We start from the raw sequence: 12621 nt of genomic DNA, 5'->3' as shown, positions 1-12621 counted from the left end.
CAGACTTTTTTTTTTCTTACTTAGAAACTGATCAGTGCATTATAGCCTATTATTATTATAGCCCATATATTATAAAGCTGAATTTAAATATTTTTTTGTGTGTAACTACTGTGTACACTGGAAATCTGTCAAACTACTAAGCTGTACCACTAGCTGATGGTTTAGCTAGTTTGATAGTTTAAGAATGGCAAACCTGGAACTACTCTTTCTCTACTAGAGGTTTCAAACCAATGATAACAAGGGAAAAAAATATCTTGTCAAAGTTATAAATTGAAGCGTAAAACTGTGAGGGTTTTAGGTATGGCAGGAAAGCTACCAATTAAATTTATTTTTGCAGTGGAAAGACAATGGATTAGATTCTCTAGGTGCTTTACACACAAAAAAAGGGATAGATTCAATCTTCTGAGCTATTCTGCACTGTTGACTACTTCTCAGCTGTATGCTGTTAGGGGGCAGGCAAAGCCTCCCAGCAGTGCTGTTAAAGCAGTTTTTAAACTACTTGTATGTGGGGTGTGACGTCAGTCTCAGCACTGGGGTATTTCATGTTTCCACTCTGTGCTCTCCACTGTGTTGCAGAGACTGAGAAATAGCTGTGGCTATATTATGGATTCTGGTTTATGCAATCCTGAGAAAATGAACATTGATGAACAGAAATTAATTTTAAAAAATTGAGAGGAATAATTTTACTTTTTTACTTTTATCTTTTTTTGTTTTACTTTTTGGTATTTTAACTTCTAAAAGAACTAAACCAATTTATTTTAAAAATAAACTAAGAACAAACTCAGGCTTTTTGCGACAAGGGCCTTCTACCCACACAATATCTATCAGGATCATTTGTAGTGTACTATGGAAAATAGTTGTGCAATGGTGGGGTGTCCTGGTCACTTTAGTAAAGCAGTGCTGCTTTGAAGGCTTCTAGTATTTTTCATCCATCTTTGTTTAGTTAGAGAATATCTCTGTGTTGTTTGTGAAAAACCATGATGTTGCTACAATAACTTCATGAAAGGCATTATAGCCTATAGAAATTTTGTGTTAGGATTTATTCAAGGAATGGAATATCACACTGAGACAGAAGTTAAGGTTTCACCCTTTGGAAAATTCATAATGGCTTTTGGTGTGAACTAAAAATAAGGAAAAAGCATCAGAGATGAAATTTGGAGAAACAACACGTTTCTGCACTCTGAAATTATTAGTTACAATACATACCACATTTTGCACAGGACCAAATATTTTTTCAGAAAAAATAATTTGACATTTCATGTGACTTTTTCTTCCTTTAAGTATTTTGTTATTACTGAAAACTTTCCTTCTGATTCCATTTCCCCATCTGTTCCTGGCAAAGCATTTCATATATGTATAAACTTTCCAATGCTTTGCTTTAATGGCTTTGCTACTAACACACAAGAGTACTGTCACAAACTTGTATGTATAAAGTGGAGATAGCATCTCCTGGCATATTTATTAACTGGCTTTCAGAGACCTGTTAGATAGGACATATTTTGGTAGGAAGAGGCATTTATATTCATAAATTAGGTTGCTGGTCTGTAGTTATATTTGTGTGGAAGGTACAACCTGCTTATCTGATCAGGTCTTAATTAAATCTTGGGAGCAGTAGATGTCTCATGAATTCATTTCATGAAATGAAGGAAATTTAATATAAATGCAGTACAATACATCAGTAAAAGACTAAACAATTGTACTAGAACTAATGGAATAGATCTTAAATTAGTTGCATGTAGTTTTTGTTTGGGATCCATCAGCTGACAAGGACTATAGGTAAAGATTTAGCTTGTGAATACCTGGCCCATGAAGGAAGATAGGAACTAAATCTAAAGGTCTTTCAGGCAAATTAATTTCCTTATATGTGAAAATGCCAAAAAACAGTTGGTGGAAACTAAAACACTCCTCATGTTCACAAAAGTTGCCTAGTTGTTTCTGCATCAAATGAAACCCTTCCAAAGTAAGGACCACAAAAGCTGAGGCATTCTAGCTGGATTATCCAGGGCCAGTAACCTTGAAAGCACTTGATACTTACCTTGAGAAAACTGGCTGTCCTGAGATTTACCCCAAAAGTGAAGTGTGGAGCCTAAGCAAGTTGCCCCAAAGCTGGACAGTCCTGTAAATCTTGTCTCTGAGGTTGTGGCAGAATGCAAGCTGTGTCCTGTGGAGGAAGCCACCAGAGCAGCCCCAGCTGGGTGGCCCTGTAGCAGCATCTGGTGGCACATCCAGCTGGAATCCTGGCTCTGCCCTTCTGCTGCTTCCTGCTGTGAAGCATGGCTGAAGAATTGGGTGAAAACATGGGAATAGCTATCCCGTGCCTGTGACTTCAGGGCTGGACTCCCAGCAGATCTGTCCGGAATCCATCAGTCTTGAGATTTGTAAGACTTACAGAAAATGAGTCAGTGCAGATGCAGGGTCCTGAGAACTTATTTTCTATGGAAAAAATGTGGGTTTGACAATGTCTTGCTGTCAACTCAGATTTGTCCAAACCTGAACTCTAGAACAGGCATAGGTCCTGGAAATTGTAAAGTACTTTTTGAATAGTTTCCCTTACAACTATAACCATCATTTAAAATTTTTTTTCTGCATAATTTTTGCTGTCATCCTTCACTTCTCCCACTCAGCATGCTATTTTTTTCCCCAGAACTGAAGTCTCTTTAGAACAGAGTTCCCTTTGACCAAGTATAGAGAGGAGTATTTCCAGGAGACAAAAAGCCAGTACGAGAGTAAAATGTCCTTAAGAGCTTCTTAACACAGAGCAAATAAAACCCACATTTCTTTATAGGGATTTTTTTTTTTTCTGAAGATGGGGAAAGTCACTCATCTACCCTGTTATAGACTTGCCTTCTACGTGGCACCTCTCTGTTTTAGCCAGCTGAAGGTTTTGCACACATTCCTTTAACATACACACTTGGGGTGTGTCTAAATCCTGTGATGCATGGAAGTCACCTCTTGAGCAGGAGGGGTTTAGTCCAATGTCAGTTGATGGAATCCTTGCCAGTGATTCCTAAGAAATTTAGATCAGTCTTTAGGTAGGCACAAATACCAGCTGTAATATTTTGAAGAGTGCCTCAGGTTGCTTATGGAGAGAAAGGGGTAACATGGCTTGTCACATAAAATGCTTCTGAAATTTCTCATGCTTAATCTAACAGGGAGTGTGCCTGAGCAAAGGAAGCTGTAAGCACCAGGAAGGGAGTGAAGGCAAGGTTTAAACACAGACAAGCTGCTTTGCAGTTACTAATGTGCTTTCCCTATTAAAGTGATGTAGCTGCCAGCATTTCATATTTTTCTCACACAAGCACTACCCACATGGAGAGATGCAGAGATACCCCATGTGCCTTCAGATAAACTAAGCACATTTGGTAGCAATTGAAGTGGAGAGAGGGAGGGGTTTCTGTTGGCTTTTGCTGATATTGTCTGGTTTATATTAGGTCAGAATTTCTGAGATTTGGGAATGTATTACTCTTACAAACAGTGGTTGCTATAGAAAATGTAGGATCATCTGAGCTATCCTACATATACAAAATAGGCCTGAACGCTGATAGCCCCTGGAACTGGAGTGTTGGGGGAAGATTGTTGGATCACTTGTACTGTTGTACCTGTGATTTCATGTATTGCATTTATCACATTTACTCTTGCCATTGTAATAATAATGTGTAGTCTTCAGGAATCTGTGTGGGCTGTCACCAGTGTGCCATTTTGTATTTTCCATCTTCAGTTCCATCTAGGACAAGATGATGTTTGGGAGCAGGCAGAATAGATTGATGAGAGCAAACAGTGCCTGAATGATCTGCGGTCTTGCTTAGGATGAAGTAAGTGGTGCTGTGGACTAGTAGAGAAGTGAATGTCTTCTATCCTGACTTGAATAAGGATAGAAGGAGAAAAAAATCTGCAGTGATGTGAAACTAACATAACTGGATATTTGGAATCTAGTTTGTTCAGAAAATAATATGGAGAACCTCTGTAGTGTTAATCTGTAGTCTCTGTTATTGTCTGTAGTAGCTATTAATAGTCCAGTTTTCCCCAACTTTTGCTTGGATGTCAGGTGATAGAAGGGTCTTGCTGGTGGAAGGCAATGTGGCCACACTGCTTCTAGTTCTTCCTGTGCCATGGAGATTACCCATAACTGTGTGGTATTTGCAGCTTCCCAGCATATCAGACAACCATTGCCATCCTCTTCCCCTCAATTGCATATTTGAGGGGTTTGGCTTCAGCATCTTTCAAGTGCCATATCTCAACAGCTTGCACTGCTTGCCAAGTGTATTCACAAAGTTCTGTAATAAAATTGATAATATTGTCTTTTGAAGGAATCTGTGTCACTGAGCCAGCACATACCGACTGCACACGCAGCAATGCTCTGTATTTTCCTAGCTCTGTGATATAATGACTGAAGGGGTGGGGGGAAGCCAGACACAGAAGTATAAAGAAACCAGAGAGCCTAGACTTAGGGTACTTGCTAATGATATTGTGCAGAAAAACTGGAAATATGTTGGTACAGATAGAGCCTGGAAGTATACAGCATTTGAATTTTGATCAGCTTTTCATACATGCAGCTTTCCAAGTAGCAAGAATATTTATGAGGTTCAGGCTAGATTTATTGTCACAGACATTGTTTCATGGTGGTGTGGTTTAACCCCAACTGACAACTAAGGACCATGCAGCCACTTGCTCATGCACCAGAGGGATGGGAAATGGAATAGGAAAAAAGGTAAAAAGCTATGGGTTGAGATAGAAACAATTTAATAATTGAAATAAAATAATCATAATGGAAATCAATAAAATGCAAGAAAGACAGGCAGTGCACAACAAAATTGCTCGTGACCCACTGAGCAGTGCTCAAATCATCCCCGAGCAATGACTGGCATCTCTCAAACAACTGTCCCCGTTTATATTCTGGACATGATGCTCTGTAGTATGGAATATCCCTTTAGCCATTTCAGCTCATCTGTCCTGGCTCTGCTGCTTCCCAGCTTCTTGAGTGCCTCCTCACCGGCAAACCAGGCGAAACTGAAAAGTCCTTGACTGAGGGTCAGTGCCAACTAAAAAAAAAAAAAAAAAAAAAAAAGGTGCATTATCAACATTCTCCTGCTGAATCCAAAGCACAACACTGTACCAGCTATGAGTATGAGGAAGAAAATTAACTCTACCCCAGCCAAACCCAAGACAGATTGGCACATTCCATCCCTTGCCTACTACTATGCAAAATCAGCTTACTCTAAGCCTCCAAGCAGGGCTCAGAGACTCTAAGCCCAGTTTTTCCATGCTCCCTGCACCCAAAGGCAACTGAAACTGTACTGACAGGAGTAGGATGTTTGAAGTGGAAGTGGTGATGCTGAGCTTCCACTAACATCTGGTCATTAATTTCAGCTTTGGGGACTTCCAAAATATTGGCAAGCACAGTTCCAGCTGGCCTGGGGCCTGTGGCTTCTCCATCAGCAGGTAAATAGGCCAGATGGTCTCTAATTTTACTACTGTTCCTAGTATGGATGATAAGCCTTGGTCCCTACAGGGCAATGCACCTTCTAAGCACCGAATGTTTTTATCCACCTTTTGACCACATAGAAACAATGTAATTATTAGAAGAGTAGTAAAATCTTTAGAGCAGTGGCTACAAAGAAAGTCTGAATGTGAGAGGCTTCGAAAAAGCAGCAATGGTCACCTGGCTTTCCTCTTTCCATTTCAGAATGGCAAAGTCTAGGAATCCTTTTTGAACAGCTGCACTTCCATTTGTGTTTGCTATAAAACAAAACTGCTTTACTTGTAGGAAGAAACTAGGGGAAACTGTTTTGTCTTTGCCATTTCTGTTCCTTTCAGTAAACAACAACAGACAAAAAAAGAATCAGACACAGAATCAAATGAAAAAATCCTCAAAATCTCATCAGGGTTTCTCAAGAGCTGCAGAGCTAAGATGTGCATTAAAAAGCTGAAAGAATCCCAGTTTAAGTGCTTTATCTTCAGTACTTATTGGAGGGAGTTTTTGTCATAGCTGCATGCAGCATAAAAACTTGTTACAGGGTGGGAGGATGAGATTTTGGAGAATCTGGAGCTGGAACCTAAGGCAATATTCAGGCAGTGATTATGCAATTGTTGCGTAATATGGAGAGTGCTTGCATGAATAATCCTGTTAACATCAGAGTTTCGCAATCGAGCAATTGAACGCTGCCCTGTTTAAAATCATCTGTATTTATGATGGAAAAGTCAGCAAAATCGCCATTATAAGAATAGTGGTCTCATAAATATAGACTTTCTCAGTGGGGGTGAAGAGTGTAACAATGTCAGAGGAAAGAATAGAGGAAAACATTTTCTCAGCTTACATATAGCAGGAAGGATTGGGTTCAAGGTTTTCCCTGGAGAAATGGAAAAGGCATAGACGATTATTATGGATTGTCATTAATTTGTTATGCCTGAGAAGCGCTTTGAACAGTAGGATTGACAGAATTGAAAAGGGTGGAAACGCACTAGTCACCTGAACAATGAGCAATACTTTATTTGTATCTCGCGAGTGCCGGCGTGCATCGGCAGAAGGCTCCAGTCGCCAGGCTCGGCGGATCGTGTCCTGCCCGCCCGCGGCGGGGGCCGCTCCTGCCGCCGGGCGCTCCGGGGCGAGCACGGGCTGCCGGCAGCGGCCAGCGCGCCGCCAGCTCCGCGGCTGGAAACGCCGCAGCGTCCCTGCAAGCGGTTCCCGGGCTCCCAGCGGGAACACACACGCTGAGCCCGTGCTCCTGCCAAGGGCGGGCCCCGCTCGGGCTGCGTGCGGGGCGGCAGCGGAGCCGTGCGCGCCTCCTGCAACTCTGCCGGCCGCGGCCAGCCCCGAACCGCCGCGCAAACAGAGGTGGCGGCACAGCTGCTGCCAGCAAGGCTGCGGAAAACAACTCATTGAATAGCTGATAGATGAAGGTTAAGCTAGATGCCAAAGCAGAAGTAAACCTCTTCTGTAAACTGCCTTTTTGGTTGGTTGGTTTGGGTTGGGCTTTTTTTTCCAGAAGGTTTAAGGCTATGGAAAATGAGTGGGTCTATAGAGATGTGTCTCTAGGTATCGGGGACAAGGCAGGATGACAGCTGAAATTTAACCAGAGTTTACATTGCCAGGAAGAATTAGAATGTTTAGGTGGTGATAGCTGAAGAATGTGTACAGTCATCTGTGCAAAGAAAAAAACTGAAAATCTGTAGATGATGGAGAAAAGTAATCTGCTTTTATCTCCTGCCACACTGTTTGTAAAAGCAAATCCAGTGCCCTAAATGCCAATAGCTGCAGAACACTGGAGCCTTTCAAAGCTTGTGTGCTTCTAGGTGGATTTATTCATTAGCTTTGTAAAGGTTTTGACATGCCAGAAAGTACAACCATTTTCAGACCAAATAGGACTTGTGTAAGATAAATAATATTTTTATGGTTGTTCCTATGCGACAATCCAGGTCAGGAGGAAAACTGTGAGGCAATCTTCCCTCTTCTGGTTTCTCCTATACTCTGTATAAAAATAGTCATCTAGTAGACTTCCATGCTTGTTGATTTCTTAGATATATGTAATACATTTGGATGTTGTAATAATCTTAAAGTTTTATTTCTATGGGAAAATACACGTGGAGAATGTACCTAAGATATAGTTCATTGCTCTTTGTTAGCCAGCATGCTATTTTGGTGCTTTCCAGAGTGCAAATAAAGTTCCCAAAGTGTTCTAGGAAATAAATTGGAAAGAGCTACTAAAGGTATATACCTTTGCTTTAAAAACTGTGTTTTAGAGTATGGCGGTTTGGATTTTCATTTTTGGGAAGATAATAATTGGTATGAACAGGAAAATCTCCACTAACATCAGTGCAGCTGCATTCATTTAGATCACTTGAGGATCTGAGGATCTGATTCACTGTATGACAAAATGTCTCAGCTAATATAATTAGCTAAAGCTGCAGTCAAAGCGCACCAGGGATGTGGGTTGTTGCAGCAATGTGAAATAGAAAAAAAAGAAGCAAAGCTGAAAGTTTCCAATATACCAATATATATGAATATGTTCAGCTACAACTACTGTTCCGTTTTTTTGTGTTTATGGATGTGATAAATTGGGGTACCGTGCCAGGATGAGAGGAGGCAGCTAGCTGAATTGAGAGGGTTTGCCTCATAATTATGAAAACTACTTTTTCCCTTGCCTTCATTGAACAATGTAGACCCGTGGCTGCTAGCTGAGCAGCAGAGAGAGCTGCTACTAGGGCTTACATTGTCCATTTTCTTATTTATTTCTTGCAAGGCTCTGTGTTTGGCTCGCCATAGGCACTAGGCTGTCTTCCTCTGTGCTTCAGCATTCTCATGCCCAGATCTCTGAGGCTGAGCTTGCTCTCAGCCTGTGCCTCCTGCAAGGAATGAGTGCTCGAGTAGCTGATGGCTTCTGTCCTCTCCAGCAGCACCAAGTGGAGTCACTGCAGTAATCACCAGAAATAAACACTTACTGGAACAACCCAAATGTATAAACTATTAAGAGCAAGATTGACAAGGACATAAGTGTCCAATGTAGCCTTTGACTCAGTTTAATGAAGTGGACCTCTGGCTCCTATGGTAATTTTTTTCCAGGCTAGTGAAATTTCCAGGAGTCTCAGCATTTTTTTAGCTTCTGTTCTAAGCAGGAAGACAGGAGAGAAGCATGAAATTCTTTATCACTGCCATTGTAAACAGTTTGAGTATTTGCTGTGGAAATTCATTTCCATGAGGGGCGAGACTGTAATACCTTGTTTTGTCAGCAGAAACACTTCAGTGCCACATGTGCCCTCTAACAGAGGCATTATATTTTTATACATCCAGTCCTTAAGAGAGAGTACAGTCCTTTTTGTTTTCAGTGGTGTGGTGGGCAGAAAGAGAAAGCTGTTTCGAGTAATATGTGTACATAAAATACAAAACACTGTTCAAAACAGTGTGTTGCATCTTTGTGTCAGTGGACCCTCACCAAAACCTCACAGTATCATATGAGGTGGTAGTAGTAGTATCAATGCCAAAAGGGACAGGTGAAGAGATAAATAGTGAATGACTGGGGTTTTTGGTGTTGTTCATTCCTTCTCTACCAACAGAAAGGAGTTATGCAATAGGAGAAACCCCAGAACAGAGGATTGAAAAACCAGAACCCACAGTGCCATGAGGCAGGAGAAAAATTGTACTGCCAGACTGAAGGTCCTCCTTTCTTCTTCCAGGGTTCGGATTTCCTGATAATGGATAGAAATCCATACCTAATGACAATGATGGTGCATAATAGGAAAAGCTACCCTCCTTTAAATTGAACTTGAGTAACTAGGAGACAGAAAATAAAATTATCAGAGCTAGGAATTTCAAGGAAGAGTATACCTGGAAATACCATCACAAAAAATTCCTGCTTGCAGTAAATTTCTGTCCTAGGAATTCTGGTTGTGAAAAGTATCTGAATTTGTAAGTCTGTAAGACCAGTACATTATTAGTAGTGGTAATTTCTAACATATTTCTTAACTTTTTCTCAGGTTCTCTTTGTTCAAAACACCTTAATTCTTTAATACCCAGGCTTTGTAGGAAGTAAAATGTGCTAATTTCTTCTCAATTTTGCATTTATTATTATTATTGAAGATGGTTATTGATTTTTCAGATATCACAGAGTTTAGGTAAAAGTATTAATGGCTAATAGATCTATGCACAGCAAAAGGCAGTACGAAAGTAGTAAATGGTGGTGTACATAGCTCAGAACTAGCTCTAATATGTTCACTAGGCTATTAGGAAAGGTAATCTGACACATTGGGAGTTACAGGGTTATGGTTAGTACTGTTTTCACACCGCAGTGCTTTAGAACTGTGTGGCTGTTTTCTATTCAACACTTACTTGCAGCCTGGATGGAACTGGAGTTTCTGTTACTTACTTGCTCAAAAGAATGTGCATTTGGTCAGGTTTTTGTGAAATTAAGCAGTAGCTGTTGCAATTAATGCTGTCTGCTAACATCAGCTGACAGGAAGTTTTCCAGATTAGGTTTTTGGTTTCATAACTTTAATAGCAACTTAGTGACTGTAAAAAAATCATCTGAATAAACTGCATTGAATTGCAGTTTAGAATTTAGTAAAAATTAATTCCTTATGGCTAAATTGTGTAAAATGTGGATTGTTTATAATATTAAAAAAACCCAAATCCTTTTTAGTCCTTTACAGTGTCTCATTCCATAAGACATTTTTCTTCTCTTCAAACCGCAGATAGTGACGCTTAAAGACTTATGAACTATAGTTTTGTTTTTTAAGAGCCTGAACAATACACTTGGAAAACGAACTTCTGCACATGTGCATCAGATTTTCTGGTTTATTTTAAAGCATTTTGGTAAGCAAATACCTCACTTCCTGTCTGCAAGCTCATCAGGCCACACTCTTGTGCCTGTACAGTCCAGAGTCCAGAAACACAGGACTGCTTGTGTTAGATACAAATCAAGCATATACATTTTTCTACGAAATATCTGGAGACATTAGGCCATTTAAAAATATTGGTTTTAAATTTCCAAATTAAAGGGAAAAAGGATTGCAAATGATTGCAATACCTTATACAGATTGTTCATCAACTATCTGTTGGTCTGCCTAGGATTTTATCTTTGCACCTATTAACTTGGATTTGAGAAAAAGCAAAATCTTATGTTTGGATGTTGAAACTTTCTTGAGGTCTTAGCTGACAAAGAGCAGCAAAGATAAATGCTAATAAAAACAAAAGCTGGCAAACTAAGGGAAGGTTTCCCAATCTAAGTTGTGTTGTTGAAGTAAGCGAGCTTCCTGGTTTAAAGAAAAGCAAGCAGAGTGTCCAGTTGTATCCCTCTGAGATGTAATCCACTGTTGAGAAATTTTTACATTCCAGACATACTTCTGGGTCTAAGTCTGAAAACATCTGCAAAGAACAGATGTCTTTAGGTGACTATACCTGTATTATAGGTCACGGAATTCAGGAACTTTTTTAAAGAAATAGTTGTCTTGAGACACTAATATGGATTTCAGTGCAAGCCATCTGTCTTGGAAGTCCCAGTGGATTTTGAGTTTTCTATCAACGAATTAAGAATAGGATTGAGAAGTGCTATAGTGTGATTCATGTCACTTTTGAAGACAGAAAATTGAAGAGATAAAGCCTCAGTGAGGCTTGATGATTCCTCTCCTGGTTTACCTTTGCACAGTTTTGGCCCAGAAAAAGAGATCATCGCAAGTTTGAGATTGGCAGGGACTTTCTGAGATCTAGTTTTTATTCCAGCGCCCCAGTTCAAACAGGGTTGCCTAAATAAAGCTGGTTGCCACAGCAGCAACTGTGGCCAGTCAGGCTTAGAGTATCTTCAGGGATTTTTGACTCTGCAACCTCTCTAGACAACCTGTTCTACACTCAAGCTGTGATTTTGGTTTTTTTTATTGAGATGGAAATTGATGTCATAAGTTGTGCCCATTGCCTCTCCTCCTGTCTGTGAGCAGCACTGACAGTTGACTATCAGTCATTGACTATCAGCTCACATAATGCAAAAATAACAGTTTGCCTCACTGGAAATATATTTCCCATCGCAACTCCAATAGCTATGAACTGACTCAAGAAAGACAGGCAACAAGATCAGTTTTCCTGGTGATCAGTTTTCACTGCTGACATTTGGTGAACCAGACGTTGCAGAAAAATATATAAATCTAAAGCAGGAAATCTGTCATTTTAAGACAAACTGTATTTGTGTAGAACCCAAAGCATTTTCCAGATAAAATGAGGTAATGCAAAACTGTGGTCATGCCCAAAGCCAAGGAGCAGCTGACTAGAGCTGAGAACAGATTTTGCATTAGACCTCCAACCCAAACAAGCCCAGGATCAAGGCCTGGTGTGTTTTGTGTAGTTTCAGCAATCCTAGTGGAAACATTGCAGATGTGAGCCTGCACTTAGGTTACTAGAGTTGATGTTTTTTGCCCTTTCCCTTTGGCCAGGTTAGGATTGTCTTCAAGCAATGTAAGTCTGTCTGAGCCTATGAGGTCTCTGCATGAGTTTTAAACCGATTCTGCATTCCACCATGAATATTGAGCTCTTCATACTCTGGTTGGAATTCTGTGACAGAATACGGAAGGCCAGAGACTCTTGGTGTTGAATTGATGACTATCACTGAAATCAAATAAAGTTAAAGACAAGCTCTTACCTCGGGAAACAGATTTTTATGGGAAGACATTGCTTCTCAACAGGGTTGAGCATTAAGGTCTGGTCTGTGCTTGTTTGTGGTGCTGAGCAGGCCTGTGTGATGGCAGACTGGAAGATGACAAAAGGGCAAGAGCCTCCCAGTTCTGGAAACCACTTTTACTATTTCATGATGGAGATATTTCCTCATAAAGAGGGTGTATCCATGTCTTCTTAAACATAGTCAAACTTTCTGGATTTCCGAGGGAAAGAGTGAGAGCACTATTGCATTTGAACTGCTTTTCTAAAGAGTCATTACTTTGGGCTGTCTTCCTCCCTTCTTAAAACCCAAGCTGTCTGATCAGAATGCTGTGCAAAACGCACATGCCAGCTGAGCTGTGTCTGCAGCGTGCTGCCAGCTGTGTGCTCCCAGAGCGTGGGAAGGGCAGTGCAGCACAGCCAGGCGAGCTCTGCTCAGAGCCATCAGCCCGAGCCTGGGCACAGCCGGGCGGGCACGGCTCGGTGCGTCC

The 12621-nt window shown here is 40.7% G+C and overlaps 1 protein-coding gene and 1 long non-coding RNA gene across 2 annotated transcripts in view; one reads left to right on the top strand and one right to left on the bottom strand.

The window, feature by feature from the left end:
• LOC110468636 (uncharacterized) overlaps window positions 1-12621 on the top strand; it is a 495198-nt gene that overhangs the window by 370895 nt on the left and 111682 nt on the right. The gene's annotated exons all lie outside the window — the stretch shown is intronic.
• LOC146767042 (uncharacterized) lies at window positions 4720-12597 on the bottom strand. The gene is made up of 2 exons (XM_085582416.1): window positions 6467-12597; window positions 4720-5039 (listed from the first exon to the last, which is right to left on the bottom strand). Exons 1-2 carry the CDS (start codon window positions 6875-6877, stop codon window positions 4887-4889), a joined length of 564 nt encoding a protein of 187 aa, XP_085438542.1. The 5' UTR covers window positions 6878-12597; the 3' UTR covers window positions 4720-4886.

This window comes from Lonchura striata, chromosome 6 (genome assembly GCF_050655825.1).
Source record: "Lonchura striata isolate lonStrDom1 chromosome 6, ASM5065582v1, whole genome shotgun sequence".
NCBI classification, from domain to species: domain Eukaryota; kingdom Metazoa; phylum Chordata; class Aves; order Passeriformes; family Estrildidae; genus Lonchura; species Lonchura striata.
The sequence above is the reverse complement of the archived record's forward strand: the minus strand, read 5'-3'. Positions and strand labels throughout refer to the sequence as shown.